At 37.1% G+C, this 14,113-nt stretch overlaps 1 protein-coding gene across 1 annotated transcript; it reads left to right on the top strand.

Annotated features, from left to right (window-relative positions):
* Positions 1–11,849: 11,849 nt before the first annotated feature.
* Positions 11,850–13,722, top strand: LOC137947734 (uncharacterized protein At1g28695-like). The gene is made up of 3 exons (XM_068793504.1): positions 11,850–11,993; positions 12,155–12,526; positions 13,207–13,722. The coding sequence occupies exons 1-3, from the start codon at positions 11,850–11,852 to the stop codon at positions 13,720–13,722; spliced, it is 1,032 nt and encodes a 343-aa protein (XP_068649605.1).
* Positions 13,723–14,113: the final 391 nt, after the last annotated feature.

Here is a 14,113-nt window from a genome sequence, read left to right as displayed (position 1 = left end):
CTTTTTTGAATAATTTTTTAATTTATAAATATTTTAAATTGATAATAAGAGGTTTTAAATTGGTAAGAGTAAGAATTTAATTAATTAATATACTTATTTTATTTTCTATTATTTAAAATATAAAGTAATAAAAAGTGTATCGATAAATTTTATTTTTAAACTCTAATATAGATTTTTCATATTTTTTCAAGTAATAAATATTTTAATAGATAATAAATGGTGTTAAATAGGTAAGAGTTATTTTTTAATTAATTAATATATTTTTATAATTTATTATTTTAAATATAAGGTAATAAAAAGTGTATTGATAAATTTTATTTTTAAACTAAAAAATATTTTTTTTAATTTATAAATATTTTAAATCAATGATAAAATGTATTACATGGATGATGACATGATTTGCCTTGTTATATTTTAAACTATGGGTTTTTTTATCATTTAATGATGTGGCATCCTATATGGGTGATGATGTGTTTGTAAGATAATATGTCAGTTGACGTGTCGTTCGAGTAACCAAGTATTGATGTCGCATGATGATATGGCAACACGTAATCGGTCAAAGCCTACATGTCACTTTTGACTATACACGTGTAGTTGACCGGTCAAAGTTGGGTATTTTTCTAAATAATTTCAAAAGTTTGTCATTTATCTAATTAAGTTTTAAAACTTGGGTAAAAACCAAAATTTCTCTAAGAATTTTCTTGAATGGCACATATTGGCATCTAACCAAACTATTGTAATCTATGTTCCTAGCAGAATCTTTTAAAACTCACACTAGTGGTTGGAATTTTTGTACTCAAGAAGGTCATCAACAATATTTGTAATAAATAAGAATTTTATTCTGTACTTTTTTGCAATTGTCCTTGGTGTTTGTGCTTGAGGTATGATGAAAATTATGGTCCGAGTTTGTTTCTAACCACAACTAATTTGTTTGATAGGTCAAGCAAATGCTTATTGCTCTTTTATGTGAATCAGAGATGAGATTGGCTGATGAAACAGTCGAGATAATACTTGATAAGGTAAAATCCGTTCAAACTTTTAAGTGGCAATTCCTACCTTTCTCCATTTCAGTTGGTCTTTCCAGCATAGCTCTTTCTTCCGTAACAGTTCTAGCTTATTGAAACAGACATTTTTGGAGGCCGATGTAAATAATGATGGCAAGATAGATAAATCTGAATGGCAAAATTTTGTTTCCCACGACCCTTCATTGATGAAGATTATGACCCTTTAATACCTCAGACTCACTGACACCATTTTCCCTTATACAAAGCTTTACCCACATCATAGGCAAGCTCTAAAGTTCATATTTATGATGTAAGCCTTAAACATGAATTTCTAATATCAACATGAAATTCATCATATAAATTAAATGAAAGCTAAATCATACCTCCTTCCATACGCTTCAAATTCCATTCTCTGTTAGGCGCTTTCGATCTCTGAGCACTCACAACGATGGCTCAACTGAAGGGGTTTGAGTGATGAGACAGGGGACCGAAAAACCATTAACTAAAGCCAACCTCCCATCAAGGTTATTCATGGCTTCGTGTTACCGAGGGAGTTGCAATTGCCAGAAGTTTGAGACCACGTTAATGAGAAAACCGTTTCTCATAAAAACGGTTAACATTCTCCCACTTGGTCCAAACTTCTAATATAATCATAAACCCATCGATAATCTGAATTTAAGTAATAAATACATGAATCATGGTGATAGGTCCTCTAATGACGAGTATTATCTTCCATGTAATACTATGTATGTATTACTTATACTTTATGAATAAACCTTATGTTTACTCTTGGTCCAACACAGATGAATTTTCTCAAAATTAAAGTGCACATAAATATGAGGAAAAAACATCACATTAATTAAGAATTTCACTGAAATAACATTGTTCATACAACGAATAATTTACATAATGGAACCAAGTCCCATATTCACAACAAGATCCTTGAATTTAAACGGTGGCATGCCCTTAGTCAAAGGATCTACGATCATTAAGTCAGTGCTGACGTGTTCAATGACCACTTTCTTTTCTTTAACAAGTTCTATTATGGCCAAATACTTTATGTCGATTTGTTTACTTCGACTTCCACTTTTCTTGTTTCTGGCCATAAAAATAGCAGTTAAATTATCGCAATATATGCTTAATGGTCAAGAGATAGAATCCAGAATTCTAAGCCCAGAAATGAAACTCTTAAGCCATACACCATGTGAAGTAGTCTCAAAATAGGAAACTAACTCGGCTTCCATAGTCGATGTGGCGATCAAAGTCTGTTTGGCACTCCTCTATGATATTGCTCCACTGGCCAATAAGAAAATGTATCCTGATGTTGATTTGCAGGAATCAATACAGCCAGCAAAGTTAGAATCTGAGTAACCAATGACTTCTAAATTGTCCGTTCGCCTATACATCAGCATGTAGTCTTTGGTTCTTTGAAGGTACCTCATTACTTTCTTTGCAGCTCTCCAGTGGTCTAACCCAGGGATTACTTTGATATCGCCCCAACATCCCAACAACAAATGCAATATTGGGTTTGGTACAGACTTGAACATACATTAGGCTTCCGACAGCAAAAGCATATGGAATGTCTTTCATTTGTTCCCTTTCAAATTCATTCTTCGGGCATTGGTTCAAATTAAACCTATCACCCTTCACTATGGGAGCTACACTTGGTGAACAACTCTTCATCTGAAATCTCTCTAACACTGTATTAATACAGGTTTCCTGAGACAGACCTAAGATACCTCAAAATCTGTCTCTATGAATCTTAATACCAATGACATAAGATGCCTCACCCATATCCTTCATATCAAAATTGTTAGAGAGAAATTGTTTCACCTCATGTAGAAAACCCTTATCATTGGTTGCTAGCAAAATGTCATCCACATATAAAACAAGAAAACATATTTTACTCCCACTGACCTTCTAGTATATACATTGATCCATAATATTTTCTACAAACCCGAATGAAGAATTTCAAATACCATTGGCAAGATGCTTGTTTTAATCCATATATTGACTTTTTTAGCTTGCAAACCAATTGGTCACCATCACCAGAGCGGTATCATTCAGGTTGTTTCATGTAAACCTCCTCCTCTAGATCTCCATTTAGAAATGCCGTTTTCACATCCATTTGTTGCAACTCTAAGTCAAAATGGGCTACTAATGCCAAAATTATGCGCAAGGAATCTTTCTTAGATACAGGAGAAAAGTGAATCCCTTAGCAGCAAGTCTTGCCTTGTATCGCTCAATGTTGCCTAATGAGTTTTTCTTTGTTTTAAAGACCCATTTACATCCAATGGCTTTAAATCCACTAGGCAACTCAACAAGATCACAGACTCCATTACTCTTCATAGAATTCATCTCTTCCTTCATGGCATTGTACCATAATTCTGATTCTTTGCAACTCATGGCTTCTGTAAAATACATGGGATCATTTGCGGTTCTAATGTCAGATTCTTGCAGATATACAATATAATCATCAGGAATTACTGATCTCCTGAGTCTAGTAGATCTTCTTAATGTATAACCATCATTTTCCTAAGAAGTATGTGGTTCAACTAGTTGTTCAAAAGTGTTTGGCAACTCTTGAAGTACCTGATCTACTGGAATGTTGTCAACATTTTGTGGAACTTCAATGATTGGGTGTTCAACACCAGTTTGTACTTGAGGGGTGCTATGAACAATAACCAATCTATCACTTGAGGTGGAAGGTTGAGATTCTGAATAATCCTTCTCAAAAACTATGTTCCGAGTTGGATTCCTCCCACTGATCAAGTCATTTTCAAGAAATTTTGCTTTTCTTGATTCCACAATTCTTGTGTTGTGAGATGGACAATAAAATCTGTAACCTATAGACCTTTCAGCATATCGAATGAAATACCCACTAATGGTCCTTGGGTCCAACTTCTTCTCTTGTGGATTATAAATTCTCACTTCAGATGGGCATCCCCAAACGCGCATATGTCGCAAACTCGGTTTACAGCCTTTCCATAATTCAAATGGCGTTTTTGGAACAACCGTGGTTGGAACTCGGTTTAATATATACACTGCCGTCTTAAGTGCTTCAGGCCATAAGGATCTAGGAAGATTGGAGTTGCTAAGCATACTCCACACCATGCCTAATAATGTTCGATTTCTTCTTTCTGCTACACCATTTTGGTCCGGAGAACCAGGCACGGTGTATTGGGCAACAATCCCATGCTCTTGAAGAAACTTTCCAAATGGCCCAGGTGCTTGTCCATTCTCTGTGTATCTACCATAGTATTCTCAACCTCTATCTGATCTCACGATCTTAATTTGCTTACCGCATTGTGTCTCTACTTCAGCCTTAAAAATCTTACAGGCATTTAATGCTTCATACTTGTTATAAAGCATGTAGAGATACATGTATCGTGAGGAATCATCTATAAAAGAGATGAAGTATTTCTGACCATGTGAGTCCATGTCTGGACTACATATATCAGTATGTATAATCTCTAATATGGTTGAACTCCTATTGGCACCTTTCTTTGACTTGTTAGTCTGCTTTCCCTTAATGCAGTCTACACAAGTCTCAAAATCAATAAAATCCAGAGTATTAAGTACCCCTTCATTCACTAATCTTTTAATTTTATCTATGGAGATATGATCTAATCTCTGGTGCCATAATGTAGAGGAATCCTCATTAATAACACTTCTTTTATTACACTTGTGAACATGCATTGAACCGTAAGTAGCATTGTTTTGTAAATTAATGCTATAAAGACCATCAGACAATGTACCTTTCCCAACACAATCAGACTTATAATATAAACTGAAAGATGAGTCTGAAAAGTTAAAAGAATATCCATAAGGTACAAGCCTTGAAACTGAAATCAAGTTTCTGGAGAAACTTGGATCATAAAAGGTCTTTTCTAATTTTAAAACAAAGCCACTACTTAAAGTTAAATAGCAAGTTCCTCTAGCTTCCACATGTGAGCTCATCTGATCTCCTGAGAATATGTGATGGTCACTTCCTACTGGTTTCCTTAGGTTATGCAAACCCTGTAAGGAATTCGAGATGTGGATTGTTGATCCAAAATCAATCTACCAAGTGTAACTATTGACATTAACCATATTAGATTCATAACAAACAAATGAGGTTGGAATATCTTTGTCTTTTCCATGTGTTGCCAACATGACACTTTCTCCTTGTTCCATCACCAGTCTCCCTTCCTCTTGAACACACATGGTCAAAAGTTCATTAACTGACCATTTATCTTTATGTGTGTTGTACGAGATTTTGAAGGGTCCATATTGGTGCGGAAGGGAATTCAGGATGTAATGCACCACGAAAGATTTTGACATATCAACCTCAAGATTTTTTAATTGAGCCGCAATATCCCTCATTTGCATGATGTGCTCACGCACACCTCTCATACTGGTATGTTTTAGAGATGAGAACTTCATGATTAGGGTGTTTGTTAATGCCTTATCTGAAGTGACAAATTGAGCATCAATGACTTTTAGCAAGTCTTTGACATTTTCATACTGCTCAACAAAACCACGAATACCAGCAGCAATTTTAGTCTTAATGAACATTACACTGAGGCGATTAGATCGCTCCCATCGTTCATAAAGTGTAATTGCAGCTACAGTGCTGGTATCAGTAATGACTAGTGGTTCGTCTTTCCTAATAGCATAATCTATGTCCTTCCACCCTAAATAAAGAAGTATTCTCTCTTTCCAGACCTTATAGTTATCTCTCTTAAGATTAGGGATATCACAACGAATATCAGAGAAATGTGCAGGTTGTACAACTGCATAAAATTACAAATTATATGCTGATGTTAAAAAATGACGCCTGAAAAAAATATCATGCTTTACCAATGTAAATCACGCTTAAAAGTCAAATCAATTAACATAAAAAACATTGCCTGTGGGCTAAATTTTTTTTAATTCAAGCAGATTCAATATTCTTTATGAGTAAAGTTGATGATAAAACTATCACAATATTTATGAATTCATAATTCCTGTGGGTAAATTATAAATAATTTGATATTTTATCCTAATTAATATACTCAAATATAATAAAATTTCCTGTGGGATAAAATTTATTATATTAAGTATAATTAATTAAAATTAATTTCTAATTTTTATTTATGATAAAACTATCAAATTATTTATGAATTCATAATCGCTATGGGTAAATTATGAATAACTTGATATTTTATCCTAACTAATAAACTCAAATATAATAAAAATTCCTGTGGGATAAAATTTATTATATCAAGTAAAATTAGATACAATTAATGTCTAATATTCTTTATGTGATCCTAATCATAATATATAATTTTTATTAAGTTAAAGATGTTGTGGCTACTCTCTAATTAATAAAAATATATGGATCGCTAGACATTAAATCTCATAAATGTATGAGAATAACATGAATTGCATAATTGTAACTTACACTAACATGTTATCATTATGCACAAAATATTCTCATAAGATATGCATAATTAAAAACTATAATATTATGCATAACTTTAATTTCATGCATTAACATATATGCCAAAAAAATGCATAAAAACTGTAAGAGGAAATAAATCTAAAATTTCCTATATAAATAACAACTAACGGCCAATGGCCTATTGGTCACTGGCGCAAATGAATATGCCACCAGCGTGGGTTCGAATCCCGCTGGTGCAAAATCAATAACAAGTATCGAGTCGGCTTGGTCCACGAACGGCAAGTCGACTCGACGTTTTTTTTACCGAGTCAACTTGACCTGAGTCACGGTTGCCGAGTTGGAACGGCGAGTCACAGAAGACTCATCCCGAGCCAACCCGTCCGATATTTACAAAAATACCTTATGATTTTAATTTACATGATTCTGCGCGCTGGAGGTCGTCTTCAACCTCTAGCCGCGAGCAGAAGAAAAGTTCATCGGCGTTCTTTCAAGTCGTCAACGCCGGCAAACCTGTCAGAATGGTCGCCGGCGTCGACGCTCTAAGACGTCGCGAGAGAGCTGCCGCAGTGAGCTCACAGAGAGCATACAACGACAGCCTCCATCGCCGTTCTGTAAGTTGTTAGCGCCAGCAAACCGTGCGGAATGGTCGCCGGCGCCGGCGTCATGCTCGACGCTGGTTGTTGCCGATGCCAGAGCCCCGGCTCCCGCAAACAGTGAGCATAATTTGTTTTTTAAAAAATAGAGAGCGAAACGCTCAAATGGAGGTCTGCTCTGATTCCAACTGTAAGCCTTAAATATGAATTTCTAATAACAACATGAAATTTATCATATAAATGAAACGGAAGCTAAATCATACCTCCTTCCATACGCTTCAAATTCCGTTATCTGTTCGGCGCTTCCAATCTCTGACCACTCACGGCGATGACTCAACTGAAGGGGTTTGAGTGACGAGACATGGGACCGAAAAACCATGAACTAAAGCCAACCTCCCATCAAGGTTATTCATGGCTTCGTGTTACCGAGGGAGTTGCAACTGCCAGAAGTTTGAGACCACGTTAATGAGAAAACAGTTTCTTATAAAAACGGTTAACATATGACTCATGCAGGGATATAACTACCACATTCCCAAGCTTTGTTTTCCATTCTGAAGTTGATGAAATCGCCACCTGACAAGAGTCTCACAGGATTCTTTACACCTCACTGCGGCTGAAACTCGGGTTGTTTGCTTCTAAGCCTTGAGCTCTTGCTGGAATCCGTTATCTGTGAAAGAAGAGGCTGGGCTTGCATCTCTGGAGGTTGAAGAGAAAAAGAAAATGATCCGAGCGTTGTGGATGTAGAGTGAGTGTTTTAATCATTTTGGAGGGTGGGTAGTTTTCAATTGTAGCGTAACATTGTTTGTGTTTTTTTCCACAGTGGGTGAATATAAAATTTGTGTGGGTGTTCTTTATGTTAGTGTTTTTCTCTGTTTTGATTCAAAGGATTAGGCAGTTTTACACAGGATCTGCAGGGCATCAGGAACCCAATAAAACTGATTTAATCTGAAAGCCAGCCAGGTATTTCCTTGTCAATTGTCATGGCAAGAATAGGTGAAGAGATAAAGTGCTTGACGACTATCTTAGCAAAGGCAAAGGTGAAAGCAAAGTGGACTCATCTCACATCCAAAACAAATCAATCAATCAGAATCGTTATTTATCAATCAAAATCTTTATTTATAAAGTGGCTACTTTAGCTTTAGATTGTTAGTAGAAAAACTGGCGAGTTTATTAATGGCAGAAGCAGATTAATTGTTGTCTGCTTCATCATAAAAAGGAAGAACAATAAATCCAATTCATTCAAACACCTGTGGTAATGGATCCACTCCTGTGTTCCTTGGTTGAGGAAGTTCCCCTCTTACAAAATCTACTTTTTGTTACATGGGTAACTAGAGGCTAGAATGTCTTATAAGGTTACAAGACTTGTAATACATATAAAAACTAATTTCTTTCATTCATTATTCCCTTCACATATCTGATTAAGTGTTTCAAGGCATCTCTTTCTTTTATAATGGGTTGCTACATGTATTTGATCTCCACGTAGAAGTAGCAAACTCGGCAGCTTTAAACCAGTGTGTGATCCCCTCAATTACTCGAGTAAGGCCTCGAGTTGCTTTCTGTGCTCCTTCAGTTCGGGGAGCATCTCTGCAAGCTCGCTGATGCTTTAAGTTGAGGTAGGGATTTCACTGTTCATTTTGGTTTTCACTGTTCTTCAGGCCGATTGAATAATTACTGAAAAGTGAACTTTCTAGGCCGTAGTTGATGCGCCTTTGATTTAGGCGATATCCTTTGGGAAATTTCACATTTGCAAAGACTTTGAGCTTCTTACATCTTCCTTTGCCAAGCAGAAGCCTCTTCATGCACGCAACACAGATAACGTACAAGAGAGAGAGACTTCCAGGAGTCTATAAAAGCCACCTGGTAATTGACCATGCAGAGCAGAATCGTGCTACATTCAAGATTAAGCTGAGAAGTTTGAATCAAGTTTCTTAAACTGTTAGCTGCCGAAAAGATTTGAAAATATGTCAAATTCATAAACTCAATTTGAGTTTGTTGAAATGGGGATTAGAATGGGTATCTTTCGTATAACCAATATACCGAGAGTTTAACTCCATCTTTCATATGTCGATATCGATTGGAATCAGATGGAAGTGTTCCAAAAAAAAAAAAAAAAAAAACAAATCTTTCTTGCACAAAATTCAGCCGGAATGTTAAGAATTTGAGACTTTTAGGTTTTTACCCAATTTTTAAAACTTAATTAGATAAATACTCGATTTTGACCCGTCAACTATACATGTGTATAATCACAGGTGATATATAGGTTTTGACCGATTACACGTCGCTACATCATTATGGCACATCAGCACTCGGTGAGTCGATTGACACATCAACTGCCATGTCACCATTCTAACACGTCATCACCTATGTAAGATGCCACATCATTAAATATATTAACATCTCATCATGCCATGTCATCTCACACCACGTAAGCCTACATCGCCTTCTTATTTTTTTCATTCTCTCTCTCTCCCCACTCAATCTTTCTCCTCTCCTCTCGCTCTCTCACCGTGCCAGCTGCCGCCGCTCCCCATTGCACCCTTGCTACCGTTGCTCGGCCTCGCCCTTGCCTTCGTTGCCCCCCTCTCAACTGTCCTCTCTTCCTCTCAACCCAGACTTCGTCTCAACCACATCTCTCACTCTTCTTCTCCGCTCCCCTCTGTTGATCCTTTCACCGTCCCTTTCTCAAAATCGAAGCCTATCATTTCATCTCCTCGCCGCCCCTCTCTCAAAACCGAACCTTAAGCGTATGCGAAAACTCAAGAGGAAGTGTCGAAAGATGAGGCAGAGATCGAAGTAGAAGTTCTGTTGGGAAAGCAAGATGGATTTTCTCCTTGTGCAGTACTCACTATGACAGGTAGAGGGGATTTTGGTTGGACCCTCACTATCTTGTCATTGGTTGGAGCCACACTTTTTTGAATAATTTTTTTAATTTTTAAATATTTTAAATCGATAATAAGAGGTTTTAAATAGGTAAAAGTAAGATTTTTAATTAATTAATATACTTTTTTTATTATTTATTATTTAAAATATAAAGTAATAAAAAGTGTATCAATAAATTTTATCTTTAAACTCTAATATAGAATTTTCATATTTTTTCAAGTAATAAATATTTTAATCGATAATAAATGGTGTTAAATAGGCAAGAGTTATTTTTTAATTAATTAATATATTTTTTATGATTTATTATTTTAAATATAAGGTAATAAAAAGTGTATTGATAAATTTTATTTTTAAACTCTAAAATAATTTTTTTTAATATTTATGAATATTTAAAATTGATGATAAAATGTATTACATGGATAATGACGTGATTTGCCATGTTATATTTTAAATTGTGGGTTTTTTGTCATTTAATGATGTAACATCCTATATGGGTGAGGATGTGTTTGTAAGATGATGTGTCAGTTGACCTGTCGTTCGACTCATCAAGTATTGATGTGGCATGATGATATGGTAACACGTAATCAATTAAAGCTTACGTGTCACTTTTGACTATAGACGTGTAGTTGATTGGTCAAAGTTTGAGTATTTTTTTAAATAAATTCAAAAGTTTGTCATTTATCTAATTAAGTTTTAAAATTTCGGTAAAAACCTAAATTTCCCTAAGAATTTTCTTTCTTGCCCATTGCATGACCCTGAGATTTCTTGAGCTGCGTCCTAAGCTTGAAAAGTAGCCAGAGCAGTCGACCAAATGAAAAAAGTAGTTTCTAGTTTTTCGATAGAAAATGATGAAAAATAAACTAAGAAATCTCAAACTGCTCCTTTCTCACTTCATTTTCTTCCTTCTGGTGTTGACGCAATCACTATAATCACTTTATTGGTTGTTTCTTTACACAGCACAACTTCAAGAAGCTCGAACAAGAGAATTTGTTTTTCCCTTTTGTTTTGGAAGGAATAATGGTAGCTTAATTCTGATTTTGCTCAAAATTAGCCATGTATAATTTGCTTGAAGAGTTTAACGTAAATCTCTCCGGATTCCCCCCGTAAGAGAGACTGCAGATTCTGAAGATCAGTGATGATCGTCGACTCTGCATGATCTACCTGTACCCTCTGAAGCTTCAACTATCCAACTGCACACAATTGTTGCCTTCTTCCTACGAATACCCTGAAACGCATCAGTTCTACAGCTACTCCGGCGGCTCGCCACAGAGTCAAATCTCTCCTTCTTTCACTGTAATGAAAACAGAGAAAAATGGCCTCTCGCCGTCTTGCTTGAAACGTTAACCTGGACTGGTCGAATCGCCGCCTGAGTAGACTAGTCTGCCTGGCTCTTATATAGTCTTCTTCATGCTTCATGCTTGTTAAAGGACTCCGACAGGAGCAAACATTTTTACGTGAATGGAGTTTCATTTAAAGTCGTAAGTTTGTATCCTTCACCCGCAATTAAACCAGCTTACTTTTCATTGGTAATTTGTCAAATCATATTAGGAAAGAGCTTCTGGTAGAAGATGTGTACTGAGTGAATTCCTTATAGAAGCGTGCAAGTTCAAGATTCTGGTCTCAATCAATCAAATTCTTTCCTTTCCGTTCTTAGTTTTGAATCTTTAGATTGAAAACGGGTTTTTAGTTTTTTTTTTAAATTCTTTCAATATTAGGAAAGCTTCTAGATGAGATTATTATAGAAAGCCAATAGGCCGTGGGTGCGGAAGAACATTTTTGGCATTTAATTACCAAATGGTCTTTGGAATTCAGAAATTATGTTGCAAGAACAAGAATAGTAGAATTTGTGAGGTGTTTCTGTTCCGATTTTTTCTGGGTTGATCACCGACGACTTGGCCGTAGTTTGCCATTGAAGACGACGGATTCCCGTCGAATAGAATCGCTAGAATGAATTGCCTGGAGCACGCGAAGAATTACAGTCAGGTTGTCGTTGCATATCTGGCGATCTCTTGCTTGGTTTTAGTTTTCGTCGTCCGGATGAGTTGTTCAACTCCTTTTCAGTTCCAACTTCTCGGAGGTTCATCAACCATGGTAAGTTCTTCCTGCTGCAGCACTCAGACATTAATGGTTCGCCTGAGGATCGGGAACCCAGTTGTATAAATATTTGCTCTATTAATCAGTTTCTTTATCCAGCGAAAGGAAAAGTTCAATCGACCGATAATCTCTTATTTAAAACTTTTAACATGTTCCAGGTAAAATACATTGAAGAAGATGAGCTCGAGAGCGCGCTGAGGATGGCTTCCATGGAGAACAAGACAGTGATCATCGCCTTCGCAAACAAGGCTTACGCTGAACAAGATGGCATGCTGGATATCTTCATCGAGAGCTTTCGGAAAGGGGAGGACACCCAGTGGCTGATACCTCACCTTCTTGTCGTCGCCATCGACCAAACAGCGTTCGATCGCTGCAACCACCATGGCCTCCGCTGCTACAAGCTTGCGACGGACGGGGTGGACTTCTCCGGCGAGCAACTGTACATGTCCGACGCATTCATTAGGATGATGTGGAGGAGAACTCTCTTCCTAGCCGACGTTCTTCGACGAGGCTATAGCTTCATCTTCACGGTAAGATCCTAAGATGCCATTCAGAGCTACTGTAAATCCGCCAAAGTGAATCCTGGTTTTCCAACCCGGGATCGGGACCGGGCTCAGGTTCGTCAAAACCGAGACTGGGTCTGCCGAGTCGGGCTGGCTCAACGAGAATCCAGGGCAAGACTCAGGTGCATCGGAGGCAATTCACCCAAAACAGAGGACGAACCCACCCCTACCGAACATAACTCGGTTAAAATCCTGGTTCACCAAATCAAATTGCGGGTCAACCCACCGATTCATCTGGCCTGGCCTGAGTGGATTAAGTATATAATATTGGTCCATTTATCTCTCTTTGGAGAGATTTTGTTCGTCACTACAGAGAAGATGGAGAGATTCTCTCTTTAGGCCAGATTGCCTGATCAGTTAGGAGTGAATTATTCAACAAAAATGTTTATCATTTCACATGTGGACAAATTTGAACAAACTGAATAATCTCCAACTCAGTTGCTCTTGAAAACTGTAATTATCAACTCAGATTCAGAGGTTGACAGACTGAGTTGGGGTCGAATCAATGTTTGAGAACTGCAGCATATGTTCCTCCTGTACAATATCAAGTTCTTACATATACCTGAATGACAAGTCTGGCTTGGCCAACTTGGGTTGAAGTCCCATTTTATAGCACAGCTTCAAAATGATGCATTTTTCCATTGCAGGATACAGATGTGATGTGGCTAAGGAACCCATTTACAGAATTGGGTCAGGAAGGAGATTTTCAAATCAGTTGTGATAAATTCAATGGCCGGGCAGTGAACACTACCAATCCCATAAACACCGGCTTCTATTACGCAAGATCCTGTAACAAGACAATAACTCTCTTTGACATGTGGTACTCTGCAAGAAACAACTACACTGGAATGAAAGAACAAGATGTACTGGAAGACATGATTTCTCGTGGCGTCTTGGAAGAGTTGGGTGTGAAGATGAGGTATCTAGATACCCGGTACTTCAGCGGATTCTGTCAAAATAGTAGAAATCTCAGACAGGTTATCACCATGCATGCCAATTGCTGTCGGACGATCAATGCTAAACTGCTTGACCTAAGGATTGTAATCGAAGACTGGGAGATTATAAAAAGTTCTGGCTCTAACCCAACGATGCCTATTCGGTGGCATCAGCACAATCGTTGCAAAATGTCATGGAAGATTCCAACCATTAAGAAGACTTCATAATTGTTGATGCCCTTCTGTTATATACATTTCCTGAGTGATGTTAGAAGACATCCCAGAGGCCTCAGGACATGTCAAAGCATTCTGTACTGCTTTCCATGAATTTTAGATATTTTACTTTGTAACTGGAACCACACACATCAAAGCCTTAGTAGGCAATACACTGGAGCAAATTAGTGCTCAATGACCAGTCAGTGAGCTGGATCTTTGATGTAAATGTCCAGGAGAAAGGATGGTATGTTAATTTCATCACTTTGCCTCCTCCATGGCTTCAGTAAGGCATCTGCCCCGAGAAGGACCAATCATAAAGTGCTTCTTCATCTTAGTCACCTGTGAGTTTCTCCCGTCAGTTTTCACTAGCCATATGCATCTCATTGGACCAGCTGGAACAGAG

This window comes from Aristolochia californica, unplaced genomic scaffold (assembly GCF_029961685.1).
Source record: "Aristolochia californica isolate CCGP_79_NKW_82.1479 unplaced genomic scaffold, dmAriCali1.0.hap1 SCAF_13, whole genome shotgun sequence".
Taxonomy (NCBI): Eukaryota; Viridiplantae; Streptophyta; class Magnoliopsida; order Piperales; family Aristolochiaceae; genus Aristolochia; species Aristolochia californica.
This window is presented reverse-complemented; position numbering and strand designations above follow the sequence as displayed.